The sequence below is a fragment of the Sinocyclocheilus grahami genome, unplaced genomic scaffold, assembly GCF_001515645.1.
Source record: "Sinocyclocheilus grahami isolate Dianchi unplaced genomic scaffold, SAMN03320097.WGS_v1.1 scaffold317.1, whole genome shotgun sequence".
NCBI classification, from domain to species: domain Eukaryota; kingdom Metazoa; phylum Chordata; class Actinopteri; order Cypriniformes; family Cyprinidae; genus Sinocyclocheilus; species Sinocyclocheilus grahami.
The window spans coordinates 1192229-1209159 of NW_015505496.1; the positions used below are offsets into that span (position 1 = coordinate 1192229).

Consider the following 16931-nt stretch of genomic DNA (forward strand, 5'->3'; position numbering starts at 1 on the left):
GTGTTTACCCCTGAGATACATGGGTGGGAGATCATGTTCTTTGGCCTTCAGTGAATGTGGTAACCAAGAGAACATTGAGTATTTTGCTGGCAGCCAGTCTCCCACACACCTGCTGGGCGGAAAGTTCTGTGTTTGTGCTTGTATGTGTGTGTACATATGTATCCAGTAATATACAAATATAATGTAGATAAATGTGTATATATATATATATATATATATATAATATGCATTGTGTTTCCTTCTGGAGCATCAGTGAGCGTTTGAACCTTCTGTAATAGTTGCGTATATTATTCTGTAATAGTCCCTCAGTTGTCCTCAGTGTGGAAAAACGATGGATTTCAAAATCATACTGTCATTGTTGGAAAGGGTTCAAATATGCAAAAGATGCTGAAAAACCAAAGAATTTGTTGGACCTGAAGGATTTTTCTGAGGAGCAGCGGACAGTTTAACTGTTCAGGACAAACAATGGACTCATGAACAACTATAACAAAACAAAACAAAAAACACAGCTGTGGATCATCCAGGTACAGTCAACACAGTATTAAGAATCAAACATATGTAAACTTTTGAACGGGGTAATTTTTATAAATTCAACTATTATTTTCTCTTGTGGACTATATGTAAACGTCTTTAATTGTGAAATCTTATTCAAGTCAGTTCTACATAAAAAAATTACGTGCATTTTTTATGATACCTCTTATGGTAAAATAATTAACCTTTTTCAGATACTGCAAAGTGTATGTAAAATTTTGACCACAACTGTGTGTATATATGTAACGATCAATCCACTGGAGGCGAGCGTAGTGAGAACCCAAGTGCAGTTTATTTACAAGGTGATCCAAACATCCAAACAATAATCCAAATATTATTCTGTAATAGTCCCTCAGTTGTCCTCAGTGTGGAAAAACGATGGATTTCAAAATCATACTGTCATTGTTGGAAAGGGTTCAAATATGCAAAAGATGCTGAAAAACCAAAGAATTTGTTGGACCTGAAGGATTTTTCTGAGGAGCAGCGGACAGTTTAACTGTTCAGGACAAACAATGGACTCATGAACAACTATAACAAAACAAAACAAAAAACACAGCTGTGGATCATCCAGGTACAGTCAACACAGTATTAAGAATCAAACATATGTAAACTTTTGAACGGGGTAATTTTTATAAATTCAACTATTATTTTCTCTTGTGGAATATATGTAAGCGAATTTTATGAAATACCTTGTTCAGGTCACTACTAAATAAAAAATAACGTGCATTTTGTATGATTTTATGATTCTAATTTATGCTTACTTTAATGTCCAATACTTTAATGTAATATATAATTTTTAGATTTATCTTGAAACACTTTGAGACAAGAACAGTTTCAACAACAATGATAAAAGTGTTTGCCCTTTAGTGATTGTTGATTCTCTCAGAATACGAGCCAAGTCTCTGGTCGCTGTTACACCTGTCCTTTGATCTTATCTGCTCCATCTGTGACATGTTGTATCATGTGGCATCTGTTGTTGTAGAATGGGAGAGGAGAGGCGAGATCTTTGTGACCTTCAAGGAAGAGTTCAGTGGGTTATTATCTGTCGCAGCGATCCTAATGAAAAGCCGTCAGTGCTGAGGTCACCTCAGAAGAAACACAAATCTCTGTGACAGAACTTTTTTTCACTGTTGTTGTTGTTGAGCTTTTTTAGGGGGAGGATTTACTGAACTTCGCATCAAGGTTTCTCAAAAGTCACATCTCGCAGTTAGAGATGCCCTATTTTTTGGTTTCTGGGATGTGAGCGGTTTTGTCAGGCAGAGACATGAAGGCGTTCTCCTCGGGCTCATGCAAACAGTGAACTAGGCCAACTGTGAAAAAATGTGTGCTTCAGACATTACTCTGGAAACGTATATATGGACCACATTCTTGGCAAATCAAATCCAGTCATATTTTCATATGGTTTTAATCATCAGGTTGCATTTCACTATAACTGACTTGTGTAGTTAGGGGTCCACTTGTGTGATCTGTATCAGTTTGCGGAGCATAAAGTAAAACTTGAAGCCATTAAGAGAAATAGACTGGGAAAGTACTTCAGCCATTCTTTACTTGCCGGTTGGGGTTTCCCTGGTATGTTTGTGAACAAGTCTATACAGACTTTGAGTAAAATTGATCATGTCCATCTCAGCATATTTTGTAAGAGGTAGGAAAAGTGTTGGGTTTAAGTAGCTGGACTTCAAGGAATAGGTAAAGCCTTTTCACTAAAACATTCCCAGAGTGTGATACTACATTTGAATGATGTAAATAGTAGTAGACATATAGTATTAATAAATAACAGATTAAGATGGCCAGGTTAGTGCAGACCATGAAACTGACTGTGCTGACTAACCTCAAATGTGTATTTAATGGGGAGAACGGCTGGACTTGAATGGACTTGTAGCTGTTTCTCTTCAACATTTTGTTGCTGTTTGGTTCTTGATAGAAGTGTTAACTTTTGCAGAGAGCTTAACTGTTAGTTCTTCATATCTTTATGAACTCCTCCACACACTCTACATGATGAACAATGACTTTGAATACACAGAGGTTACATAACTGTGGGCCCATTGTGGAGATGTTAGCCAAGATGTGAGATCTGCGAATGGTTGTTTTCAAGCATAATGCTCCCCATATTCAGATTTTATTCAGACTGGTTGTCAAAGCAGGCATGAAGAAACATCCTAATTTTCACACCACGTTTAAAGAGTCTTTGCAGATTTTAGAGATGATTCATTCATGTCTTTTATTTTAAAGCTTTACAAATTTGTGCTATTCTGCTTGCTTTTTATTTTTTATTTTTATGTACTGGTTTGATATAAAATATGATTTTAAGGTGCTGGTCTGCTTAAGACATTTGATACACACACATTTATGAAAATATAACTTTGTTAAAGAGAGTCAGCCAGCCATTAATGCAAATAACCCCCGAGAGGACATTCAGGACCCCATCACACACATTATCCTGCTTTTTCACTGCTTCTTAACAAATAAGTACATAGACATGAAATATGATTTTTGAGTTATCACATGGATTGACTTTGTGATATTTTTTTGCAATGTCCTTACCTTCAAGTGAATAATTTTAACTATAGGTCTGTGGAAACTGTGTAGTTATATGTTCAGAAGCATTGTTAGGTTAACCATGGAGTGAGTGAAAGTTTATCTGGTGAATCAATTTGTTCAGTCAATTTAAATGACAGACCGATTGAGACCATTGTTGTTAGAATATGCTACTGAAACTCATTTATCACACGTCAGGTGAGAGAGGTGACAAGCTCTCGGCCCCTTGACCTGCAACGAGAGAGGGAAAATCTCTCTGTGAACTCTTTCAGGTGTAGCGAATCAGCTCATGGGAAATATGAATAATTAACCATAACTAGTTATAATTAACTATTCATATTTTAGATCCACTGTAGATATTTAGCTGACCACTCAGGGTCAACCGTCTTGTCAATTCTAAGAACGTTAATTTCCTGGTTAAAGGAAATAACTTTCTTACTGTACAATTCTATAAGTTTGTAACATAAATCTGCATGATTATTGACTCCGGTTATGAGCAAACAATGAACACGTCAAGTGTGATACAAGTAAGGTTTTATTAACTACATAAACACTTAAACTAGTCCAACATACTACATAAACACATTAAGCCAGTCATTCACTGCAGTGTCTAGTGTGGGGTTCCAACCCAGTATCAGTGAAAATCCAAGTCCAGGTGTCCTGATTGTTTCTTAGACAAGCACTATCATGAATAAATAGCACATTTAAAAAAAACACAATAACAATTCTACAACAATGAGACAGGGTGAGTATATAGTGTGTTTCACAGATTTAATTTAACCTAAAAAAAAAATAAAAAGATAATGCAGGTAAACATTACATATACCAGAATGTGGGGGAAAATTTTTAAATATATTATCAGTGTAGGGCAGGGGTGCCCAAACTCAGTCCTGGAGGGCCGGTGTCCTGAAGAGTTTAGCTCCAACCCCAATTAAACACACCTGAACCAACTAATCAAGCTCTTACTAGGCATACTAGAAACTTGAAGGCAGGTGTGTTGAGGCAAGTTGGAGCTAAACTCTGCAGGACACCGGCCCTCCAGGACCGAGTTTGGGCACCCCTGGTATAGGGTATGGTCTCAGTATATTACCATAAGGGAGATTCGCCAAAATATTTCCATTACACAGTGATGCTGACATTTATAAAATTCTGTATTTTTGGACAAATAAATAAATAAATGCATTTGTGTGGGTTATGAGAAATTATAAATTCATTAGCCCTGCATCTTTTTTGTAAAGGTGTTTCTGCTAGATTCAAATGAGACTTTCAGGATATAATGGCGGACTTGTAAGTAACCATGAAGATTATTTGAAGGGGATTTTCGCTGACACAGGCATTTAGCCTAGTTCTTCTTTCAGTTGTCTCTATCTTTTAGTAAAATTCCCATATGTTTTCGTTTTCAAGCGTACGCTGATGGGCGCGCGCTGACATGCACGCGGGTGTCTGGTGCTGTCCGCTGATTGGCTGTCTGGATTTCACAGCGCCGCCTACTATCATTTACTATTCGCGCGCTCAGTGGATCAGCGCACTTGCAGTAGCGCGTCGCACGTACTGCCTGGGGTATATTTCTGAGGATCATGCGCTTGAGTGTCACAGTCAGTATCCGTATGACCTGGAGATACGCAGCGTGACTTCTTTTGAGTTTCGTATGAATTGAGAATAATTTTTTGAAGTGTATTGTTATATGTCCGGAGGTTCATCTTGCGCAGCCATTTATCGCCAAACTTCTGCAGGGCTGATCTACAGCGGAGGTGAGAAACTCAGTCTGTGTTTACAGAAGCGCTCGATGCGTTCAATACGCGGCTTGGTTTGCATGCATTTCGATTTTTTATTTTCGACCTGCTCTGTGTTCGTCAGTCAATAAATTACTTTCAAGCGAGACGGAATGGTTTACTTACATATGTTACCAACAGATATTCCGTGCTGATCATATTCACCTTATTAATGGAGAATGTGACCTGTGGTGCTAGTATGCTGGTGGTCTTGAGTGGGAGTTCTTACAAGTGCGATATGCAAATATACAACAATTGTAGAACACAACCAAGCCGTCATGTAATTTGATGTACTGCTATGGAAATGAATGATTGCTATATACTATTGGTTATTTGTTGTATTGGCATGGTACTTTAATGTATAATATTTCACTGAATGACTGTAATGTTCATTTACTTCACTAGCTACATCCATACTAGGTTCCCACAGTCAGGGAAAACTGGTTATAAGAAGGAATTTTAAAACGGCAGTTCCAAGTCTATAAAACACATTGAGATTAGTGAAATCTTAAAGTCCCGTGTAAATGTCTATGTATTTTATCGTTTAGGATGTTCTAAAATTACAGTAAATTGGCTTAAAAATAGAGTGTACATGGTGTGCAGGATGAAGATGGCAGCTTTATGGAAGTGTAGTGTTTGCTGAGAGTTTTCAGTGGGGAAATCATTTTTCATTTCTCATATTTATTAGTATGGTAGTGGTCTTGTGGTGGGTGGGTATGGGAACTGGAGGGTTGTTGCTGATATTCCCTTGTTGATTTCAGATGATCATTACCCATGTGTTCTTCCCCACTATCGAATAAGTAAGCTATTTGGGGGTTTAAGCAGATTGTCTTACCTTACTTGATTAATCTGTGTTGTTTATCAACAGCCTTATATTGTGCTTCTTTCTATTTTTTTTATCAAAAAGAAGGGTCGTTTTGGTCAAGATTGTGGAAAGAAGAGTGTTTGAGACATTTGATTCTGTTTTGAAATGCTGATCTGCATCAGGTCGCTGTGATTTGGCTGGACTTTGCCTCTGTGATAGCAGTCATGCAGGCAGCTGGAAGTGCTTATACTTGGGAAGGACACTATGCCCCGCTAATCTGTATCACCAGCCAAGCCCTTTATTTACTCAGACACACTTGTGTAATTTCAGTGAAGTTGTAGCTCCCTTCCCCCACCGTCTTACACACAAACACACACACACGGACACACACCTGCTCATTTCCCAAGGCTAATGTGTAATCCACTTTGACAGAAACCAAAAGACCAAGACTCAATTTGATCCTTTTGCTGAATTTATTGAAAGCCGACAATGTTGTGTCATACTGGTGTCTGTTACAGGGCCATGAACACGTTTATTTCCTCATTTCATAATATTCATAACATCCTTTTATAGTAATTTGTCAATTTACACAGAACTCTGTTTATGGTATACGCTCCAGTCTCTGGAATACGTCAGACATTTGTTTGTTTGGATCTTTTAAGAGAAATGTGAGTGAGAATCATTTCTTCTTGTCATCACAGCAGTCCTTCCTATTTGTTAGAATCTTGATCCTTGGTATTTTTTATATTCGGCATAAAGTTTCCTTTAAAGTCAAGACTGCCACAACAACTTTACAACTCCTAATAACATGCCAGTGAGCACTACACAACCTGTTGTTGAGGATATGGTTTCAAAACAGTCCGGAGCATTTGGGTTTTGTTGTTTTACCCTCCACATTTGCATTAGACAGGGTTCCCACAGCCACAGAAAACCTGTAAATATCAAGGAATTTTAAAATTTCCAATGAAACTGACCTTAAGAAGTCATGGAAATATCATGGAAATTTCAATAATGTAAGTAAAAATTGTAATTTAATTTTCTATTTATTGAATACGTATTCTACAAATAAAAAAAATAACTTTATTTTAATTCAATTTAAATTATATAAAAAGTTCAATTTTTTCAAAAGGTATTTTTCAATTTATTCAGTATTTTACTTACAATATTGAAAATTTCAAGACATTTCCATGACAATATATATGTTTGTGTATAGTATATGTAGAATAATATTTATAATATTTTATCAACTTATCCAGTAGGGTTAAATGAGTGTAAAATCATGGAAATGTATTGGTCAAAAGGTGTGGGAACCCCCGAAGATCATGCCGTTTATTTATCTTGCTGAGTGTTGCTTTATGCTTGAGGAAGCCTGTTTTGATTTAGAGCCACAGTAATCAACACTACAGTCAACATGTGGGTGGGACTGAATGTTTTCAGCTTTCTGACAGTCATAACTATCTAAAATGCAGCCGTGCAAGGATGCCAAATATTCTATATGGTCAAAATAAAAGCCCTGACAAAAAAAAAAGTGCAGTAATTGTGTGAAAGCAAGGGCCTTTTTGTTTGCTTATACACTATACAGCCCCTGTGGTGAAGGCTGTGCTCAGTGTTTGTTTGAGCAGGACAGGAGAGAGGACATGTGGCCGGCCGTACTTGACAACTGCAACCAAAAAGTAAACACATCCAGAATCCCTGCTACTAATCAGCTTGAGCTTTGTTTTCATCATGGAATTCAATCGAGCAGCAGTTGGTGCGCCTAGAGTGTTTAAAAGGGCTTTGACTTTTGCTGTTTTAGCAGATTTGCATTGTTGTCTGGGGGCTTCACTAATAGGGTTGCATGAGCAGATGCACTGGGGGATCCTGCTTTTTGACCATATGATGAGACTTTATTCAACACTGTTTGGTCAAAAACAATAAAATGGTTTATTTTTATGAAAGTTCAGACAAATTCTGTTGCAGAATATGAGTGAGAGAATAAAACTGTATGTGGTTCCCAGAGGCATCATTCATATAGGACTTGACAAATAGTCAATTTTTGGTGATGAGCGCAAAATCATTCTTGACATCATTTGGCCTTCCGCTCTTTTTATCTCATTGACGTGCTCAGATGGTATAACACATGGTAAAGCAGATGCGCAGGGGGCGTTTGCTGCCTTGACCTCTCGGGCCTCCATTTTGATGCTAATGCCAATGGTTTTATGAAGGAGGTCTCTGTGGGGGGCCTTGGACTGAGAATATACCTCATCATACAACACCCCCTCCCTCCTGTGCACTCCTGTCCAACTCTGGCACCCAAACGCCAGTGGGTCTGAATAGGCAGGCGGCCATTGGGACTGTGCATTGTTTGGGGTGTCCCTTGACGCCCCGTGCCATAGCTTTGAATGCCTCCATTGAGGGGCCCATATGTGCTGTGTCCAGGAATCTCACTGAAAGTCACGGGCTGATCTCTGAAATGGCACAGAAGCTCGTGCTGTCATGCTGGATCCATCCGCGTGATTAGGTGATGCATTGACATGTGCAAAACTCACTTTCTGCCTTTCCACAAGAGCCTGGAAGATACAGAAGTAGGAGGGAGGGATGCAATGTGAGCCAGAGCTCTTTGTGTGGGTGAAGGACTGCTTTTGGCTGCTTATCACCTCTAGCTAATGCTGATCGACTCATAGGACTCTCATCTGTAATGGCCCACGTTTTGGTTTTGAGGGGGAAAATAAGAATGCTTCTTTTCAGAGGCACTAGATCTCATAGGTCATCGTGTTTTTTGTATCGAACCGAAGTTAAAAGAGCCTCTGTGAGTCTGAAATACGCAGCGAATGGAGATTTAAACTCAAGTTCTCACAGGCTCAATCAAAGAAGGTATTTGCACATTGAGATTAATCGCCATATTCATCCCCATGAGTCGTCCAGCCGAGGAAGAGTAATTTTCCACTCAGCTTCCTATAATGATACTGTGGACCTTGTGTTTTACACAAAGGTAAACTAAATTTTCAGTTGAGGGTGGAGGCTCAGCATTAACGAATTAGTTAATGCGTCAATGTCTGTTTTTGATTGTGTTTGGATTTAGGTGAGGCTCCTCAGACTGATGCTTCTTTATATCCTTCAACAGGACAAAATGCCTCAAACGCCTCCCTTTCCAGCAATGTATGGGTCTAATGGCTACAACAAGAATCTCTATAAGGCCAAGGAAGAGGACTATGAAGGCCTGTATTACCATGACAACAACCTGGTGTCAGGGTCCTTGGAGGCTCTAATTGAGCACTTGGTCCCTACGGTGGCTTACTATCCTGATGTGAGTGTATATAGTATCAAAAGTATTAAGCCAGTTCACAATATTGGATTTTGAGTATTGAAAACACATGCATGCTTATTTTTATATCACAGATTTATTTTTTAAATGTCAAAACACTGAGACCACAAAAGTGCCTTGCAATTGGTCTCTACTTAAAATTCAGCAATATGCACTACTGTTAAAAAATTTGGTGTCAGGAAGGTTTTTAAAAAGAAATTAAAACTTTTAATCCCAAGGACACATTAAATTGATATAAAGAGATACATCTTTTGTAACATTATAAAGAACTTTATTTAAAATAAATGTTGTCCTTTTGAGCTTGTAGTCTAGCTAACCACATCTATTTTCCAGAAATATAAATACATTTTATGTAGTTAACACTGTTTTAATGTTTAAGTCCAACATTAGTTTTGTTTAGAATATTGAAAAACAGACATGAATGGTTTGTATTATTGCACCAACATTGATCTCTTTTTTTTATTGACTCGCAGAGGACGTACATCTTCACATTCCTGCTCAGTTCCCGTCTCTTTATTCACCCATACGAGCTCATGTCCAAAGTGTGCCATTTGTGTGTGGACCAGCAGAGACTCACTGATCCTCAGGCTGATAAGGTACAAGAGTGTCTTTACACTGATTGACATAAAAGGTGGCTTCAGTCGTCATGGTTGCTCTAGCATTAACAAGTCATTTTAAGAACCAAGGACAATAATTTGCAATTACAATGTTGTTTACTTTATCTGTAGGCAAGAGTCAGGAAAATTGCTCCCAAGATCCTGCAGTTGCTGACTGAGTGGACGGAGACGTTTCCCTATGACTTCAGGGATGAGAGGATGATGAAGAGCCTGAAGGAACTAACACATCGTCTGAGTTCTGGAGATGAAGTAAGTCTGCCATTTCCAAGTGTTGGAAGATCATTTCAGTGGAAACAATGAGTTTTTTATTCTTGAGGGAATGTCAGCTAAAGGGCAACGCCGTTTTCAAAATAATAGTCACCTGTAAGGTGCAAAGACATTAGCTTATGCCTTTAGTACCACTATTAGCATAGACAGAATAAAACATCTTTGCATAAGTCTTATCATGGCTTCTTTAACATTCAACTGGTTAAGACGTAGGATGTAACACAGTTGGGTGAGAAGAGTGTCAACACCTGAGCAATGGGGGCTGAGATTTCTTTAGTCCTAAAGCACTCTGACAAGAGGAGTGAGAAGAAGGCTCTTTTGTTTAGCCGCTTTTGTCTTCACTGGTGCTTTTCCACAGACTGCATTTAAATAGTTCCATTAGCGCTGACTCGTTTGTTACCGTGTTTCTGGCTTAGCATTTTTTTCCATCAAAGGGATTTTTCACCACATTTGAGATCATCATTCATACAAAAGTGCTTTCAAAACTTCCCGGGCACAAAAACCAAAGCTACACTGGTTTTGTTATGTGTTTATTTGATTAGATAACATTTTTTACATCTAGTTGTCATCCTTCCGTTGTGGTCACATCCTTTTGACGTCTGTCAGCCAGAGCTTCATTTTGAATTTGGATAAAGTTGGCAGCTCTCATCAAGTGTTGTCCTCAAACGTCCCTGTGAGCTTTTTTCTCTATAATCCACAGCTGAACAGTCATCCTGTCGTGAACTCTTGATTTTGTAAATGTACAGTGAAATAAAAAAGAGATTTGCTGAATCTAGCTCTGGTCATCCCGCATGGCTGGCGAACATTAGTGTAATGACTAACAGCAGGGCGCTAGTTAGAATAGCCAGTTTAAGATGGAAGACGCCACCCCATCAGATCCAAACGAATGAGGTTCACTAACTCGAAAAGACAAGCATTCATCCTCTGGTGACTTGTGTAGTAAACACATGTGTGACTATTGATCTGCTTTATCCTGACCCAGGAGATCGATGACCTCCTGCGGCCTTGCTAAGCTCATAGAGGAAATGTGTGCTTGTTGTACCGCCTCCTCAATCTAGTGAAAGGGGCGATAAGATAATAAGACTGCATGTACAGCAAACCAAAAAACAACAACATGGAGAACTATAAGTGTGTAAGGGTCAATGACATAGTTGACCTCTTTATTTGAAAATGAATTAAAATGTTATTCATGCATACAATAACCTGAATATACCTCTTATGTTGAGCAAGTTTTTAATTTCTGAATTAAAATTAATTTTTGTGTAAAGTCAGTGTCAAGATTATACAATTGTCTGAATATAATGAATAAAAAAGCCTAATTAAAGGGTGAAATTCTTAAAGAAAACCTTAAGTAGTTTAGCGTAATCTTACACTGTGTGTCAAGGTCAATAAGTCTCATCAAATATTAGATAATTTGACCTTTTAGTGACAAGGCAAGGTTAATTCAGGTTGTAAAATGAATGTGACCCAATGTATGTGTTTTTTTTTTTTTTTTTAATGATGATGCATGACATTTTTAGTGCCTTTAAATAAATTTTTTTTTGATTTTGAAAGTGTTTTTTTACCTTTATTGTATACCGTTTTATATGTTAGCCATAATGATGATCAAATTTTATTTTTAACAGTGTGACCACTTAATGTTTTCTTTATTCAAAAGTCAAAGTATCTTTATGATCTTTACGGATGTAGGCGAGACAAATGAAATCTGTGTTTTGAGTTATGACTGTCTGGTAGATGTGTATCAGTGCATGAAAAGAGTGTCTCATAGTGTGTAGAATGCATTCGTTCATACCATCAGTATCTTGACTGTATTATGTAATTCAGTCGCTGTTTTTCTCCCGCCATACGAACGGCATGTACTCGTACGTGAATTTTGTTAATGAGAGTGTCTGTTACTGTGGAACACGGACTCTGCATTGATGGGGGATTCACAGCAGTCAGAGACACACAATAGACAATATGTGTATTTATAGCTAGACATGAGCCCATCTGAGTCAAATGTGGTGTATTTTCAAATGTAATGTCCAGTGCTAGCAGCCCATCATAACAAGACCACTATGAAGTGGATTCCAGTTAGGCCTTTTATGTTTTGACCTCTCCTGGACCTCAATGGTCCTGACTAGTTTGCCAGCAGTTTGTTGACCTGCTGTTTTCTGTCTTTTTACTGGCAGTTGCGTCACAGATCTCTTGCTTTCAGCACAGGAGCTGAGAATAGATGCCGTAACATCTGTCTCCAGACCACAGTTTGGTCCTCAGGCTTCTGGTCGGATTAGATTGTCATTATGCATGTAGTATTTTGTATAGGAAAGGCAGGGCACAGTTGTGCATTTGCAGGCACAGCTGTTTGGTGCACATTTGGACACCTTTTGCACAAATCCTGTTTATTGAAAGTAAGTGAAAGCATTCACCCTTGACCTGGGTGTGGTGTGTCAATGCCAGAGTGATCTGTACTGTGAGGTTGTGCCATGTGGATGGCTGTTCCACACTCGTGCCAGGGTTAAAAATGTGGAGGCAGCACACAGGCAGCTTTTTTATTTTTCCACAACAAGTGAGTTGTCTGATCCGCTGCTCACAATGTCAAGCAGTTATCGCCAAGAACTCCTGCTAAAAAATAATCTTTATTTACTGCGTGTGTGTGTGTGTCAGCATATGGTGGACCTTGGAGAGGGAATATTAAGATTTTCTCTGATCTTTTAAAGTGCTGCAAGGACTCCTCCTGTACTCTCTCTCTCTCTCGTCAAATCATCAATATTCTTGCATCTGCACAATGTGCTAGAGTGCAGGTTGTTCTGAGCCAGATGGATTTATGTGCCACTGACCTCCTGCACAACAGATTAATGGGCCACTTTTTATTTTCTATGCGTCAGAAATGGGTACAGAAGCCTGACAGAAACAAAAGATGTTAAAAAAAGTACATTTAGTAAAATACCTTTTTTTTGTTTTTCTTCTCCTGTTTAAGTAAGGCTTCCCTCAAATAGTCCGGTTTAAATTCACGGCGTGTTTTTGAGGTCTACTACTTATAGCCCAATGATTGTCAAGCAGACAGAGGATGTAGATACTTGTCTGACTGATGTTGAGCAACAGGGCATGACCGTCGGTGTCCTGTTCTTATGCAACAGAAGTCCAGAACTGTGTCAGGCTCTTATTATTAGATAACTCAACCCAATCTTGTGTTACGAGGGGGAATGGGAGGCATGCAGGACTCTTGTGAACCTTTGAAGGACATGAATGAAGTGCTGCCGTTTCGTAATCCTGCATTAACTGTTTATGTAATATACTCAAGACCCTATCTTGGAACGAGCTGATCCACCGTCATAGCTGACCAATCAAGAGGAAAGGGCTTTTTTCTGCCATTATACGCCTTTAAATCCATTAGATGTTTGCAGGGCAAATACTTTGTGCATTTCCTCAGCTTTCTTATCAGTGTGGGACACATTTTGTTGTCAGTCTTTTCAGATGAATGATTACCTTAAAAGCATGGTTGTAAATCCACGTCTTCTGTCTCCCTGTCTCTCTTCAGCTCTATCGTAAGGCCGTGCAACAGATGACACAAACACTGATCCGTAAGCTCACCACACTGAGTCAGTACGAGGAGGCTCTGGCCAAGATTAACTCCTCTGTGACCGACAGACTCACAGTGCTGAAGACCAAACCTCAGTCCATCCAGAGAGACATTCTGACCATCTGCAGTGACCCCTTCATCCTGGCGCAGCAACTCACACACATTGAACTGGTGAGTGGAACTTTACATGACCTTACATTCCTCAGCTCACTGTGGGTTTGGATTGATTTGTTTACTAAATCAATAATCTGTGCAGTTGTTTTCAAGGTGACCATTTGGACTCACTGCAAATGTTAAGTTGATATCATCATCTTTATTTTTCAGGAAAGACTGAGCTACATCGGACCAGAGGAGTTTGTTCAGGCGTTTGTTCAGAAAGACCTTCTTGATAACGACAAGGTAACAGTCCCTTCCTGTTTATGGTCAGCAAGGTCAACTGAAAATATACACAATTCCAATATTATGTCTTGCTCTCACGAAAACAAATATCCGACTCTGACAAATCAATACTCACAATGTTTACGTTAACCCTTGGGTTCAATGTGGTGTCACCTATTTCACACAGCATTCACAGCACATTCCTCGTCTAATCTATCAATCGTCCAAGCTTCCCTCGTCACGTTCCACACAGTGTCCTGTTGTGGCCAAAGCATAGCAACTGGTTTCTCACAATAACCTGCCAAAAGTTTGCTCAGCCCTGCCTTGTAATGCCTGTTGCTGTCTAACTGCTAGGCAACAGCCCGTGTGCGATTTTCTCTTTTGTTCTGGTAGCCGTCTCTCCAGAGGGTCCTTGTGCATCACCATGGCTCTCTGATGTTGTCCGTCAAAGGTAGAGTAGGGTGGATTGGGCATTGTGTGATGGAAGGCACAGTCAGACTCAGACCTTAGGAATGTGAGGAATGAAGGGTTAGAGTGACCCAAGCTTTCAGACAGAGTGTCTGTACACATTCCCTAAACAGATAATAGCACAGGGCCCAGTGAGCTCTCTGATTGAATGTGCATTGTTGGAGATCATCAGTCATCTCAGAGGCCTTTGTTCTTGGGATGGAAATGTAGGAATCCCAGATCCCAGCATGCAAAGTTCTGTGAGATCACTTAAAGAGCAATATTTCACAGATGATGAACTGTTTAAATTCATGCCAAACGTTTTAGAGCTCAGAATTTAGGATGAAAAATAGATGCACCCAAAATTCTGGCTGATACAGGTAAATTAAAATAGCAGATATTATAAATCTATGCTAGTTTGGTACCGATAAATAAAAAATGCTGATATTGGCAGCTAACCAATATGGTGCTGCTTAAAATGTGCATCCCTAATAAAGACAATTTGAAAAGTGAACTGGAAAACATTATGGCACGATATCCTAAATGAAGCTCTTGACCAAACTCAGGCCTCATTGTAATTAGAATGATGATATTGACCTTTTGAAATGTGAATTCTTGCAGAGATGCTTTGGTGATCACAAAAAAGCAAGTAACCTGGAGGCTTATGTCGAGTGGTTCAACAGGCTCAGCTACCTGGTGGCGACAGAGATCTGCATGGTAATAATCTGCTTTTATTGCTTTGTCTCATCCAGCAACTTGCATTTCTGCAGGTTGTGTTGCACAATTAGTGATTCTAATGTGGTTTTAAATATAAAACTTGTAGAAAATATACACTACCTTTCAAAAGAGTCAGTAAGTTCATGAGGTCCTGCTGTTCTTTCTATTCATCAAAGAACCCTGAAAAAACTGTACCACAGTTTCCACGAGAATATTAAGCAGCACAACTGTTTTCAGCATAGATAATAAGAAACGTGTCTTGAAGAGCAAATGGGCATATTAAATGGATCATGTGACACTGAAGAAAATTCAGCTTTGTCATGACAGGAATTAATTATATTTAAATTATATTTAATATGTCACAATTGTACTCTTTTTATTCTATTTTTGATCCAATAATTGCAGTCTTGGTGAACATCAGAGACTTTCAAAAACATGTTAAAAAATCTTACCGACCCCAACTTTTGAATGGTTGTGTAGATAACATTAGATTTTGTATCATGAAAGTTTCTAAACTATTAAGTATTTAATGAGCTTTTAAGTCAGAAGCTATGAATATAACTTTTTTTTGGTGTTCATAAATATTGCTTGGTTTTCTCATGCAGCCTGTAAAGAAGAAACATCGGGCTCGAGTCATCGAGTTCTTCATCGACGTGGCACGAGAATGCTTCAACATTGGCAACTTCAACTCGCTCATGGCCATCATTAGTGAGTGTTTTGCCGTCCCTTGCTACACTTTGCTCCAGTTCTTACAGCTACAGAAAGCTCTTTTGTTCCCCACAAATCAGTTTGGATAATACAGTTAGCTGTTTTGGCAGGATTTGGTTTGCTTTTCTAATCTCTGCTCTTGTACACTTAACACACACAACAATGCCAAACCTCTTACAGACTCTTCAAAACAATTTATCACTTTATTTGTGTGTTTGTTTAGCTCTGCGGAGAGTCTTCTTTAGCTATTTGTCGAGGTTTAGATAATGAATTTTTGCCTTAATTTTGATTAATCTTTATCCGGTCCATTGTTCAATAATCTACAGATAATCTTTAGCTAAAATATATTCCAAACAATTTTGTTGTTTGTGTTAGCCTTCTGATAATATATAGTACACTTTACCAGCGATAATATAATAAAATAATGATCAGCTTACATTAATCATTCACTCAGTTCTCTGAGCACCCGCCCAGGCCTGTGTCTGAGGCATTATGGGTAGGGGAACAGGAGTGGAGAGAGCCAGGAGAAGAGGCAGCTGTTCAGCCTGTGTGAGCGAGAGCTGGAACGAGGGAGAGGCATCCCTCAGGCAGATGGTCGGTGCTGACCAATCCAATAGACTGAGTGAGGGACAGACTCATTGAGAGGGAGATTGTGGGAGGGAGGGAGTGGAACCAGCTGTCCTTTCCCTGGTCATTCCCTGGAGACGAGCCCACAGGCCGGGGCTCTTACACAAGCCTCTCTCCCTGGAGATGGAGCGCTGATATTAAAGTCACTGAAAGAGAACAAACAAGTCATGGGAAAGGTTGATCACTCCTGCTTCTGTGTTTTGGAGGCAGCGTACATTGTGTGACGTGAATGGAGCATCAGCGTATGGCTAGGACTGAAAGATAATTTGCTCTAGTATCATGTTAGAGTGCCGAAGGAGCTCTGGTCCTGACACCTGTTAGTATAGACAGATTGCTAATGGTACTAAAGCCTCAGATGGCTCTTTTGTAGATGAATAGATAGTGTTGCTGCTATTGTTCAGGCTTAAAACTGGGGAAGAAAAATCTGAAATGACTGAATTTTAGATACAGATCACAACATATTCAGTTAATTTAGTCTTGAATCATCGTTTTCCACATCTGATGTGCATGTCTACCTCATAGCTCGAATGGGAGGTGGATTGTTTTTTTTGTTTGTTTTTTTTTAATACAGAAGTGACACCTATTTTGAAAGACACCTTTGTTTATCACGTTGAAGCTAAATTTGCTACAAATAGAGTTGGGAATTCGGTGTCACGTACAC

General features: G+C 39.0%; 1 protein-coding gene across 1 annotated transcript in view; it reads left to right on the forward strand.

The window, feature by feature from the left end:
* LOC107602004 (ras-GEF domain-containing family member 1B-A-like) overlaps window positions 1–15732 on the forward strand; it is a 63583-nt gene extending 47851 nt beyond the window's left edge. The window contains exons 4-10 of the mRNA XM_016294380.1: window positions 8747–8929; window positions 9421–9543; window positions 9676–9813; window positions 13352–13564; window positions 13718–13792; window positions 14840–14935; window positions 15541–15732. Coding sequence (XP_016149866.1) covers window positions 8747–8929; window positions 9421–9543; window positions 9676–9813; window positions 13352–13564; window positions 13718–13792; window positions 14840–14935; window positions 15541–15732 — 1020 coding nt within the window. The remainder of the gene's footprint in view (window positions 1–8746; window positions 8930–9420; window positions 9544–9675; window positions 9814–13351; window positions 13565–13717; window positions 13793–14839; window positions 14936–15540) is intronic.
* Window positions 15733–16931: the final 1199 nt, after the last annotated feature.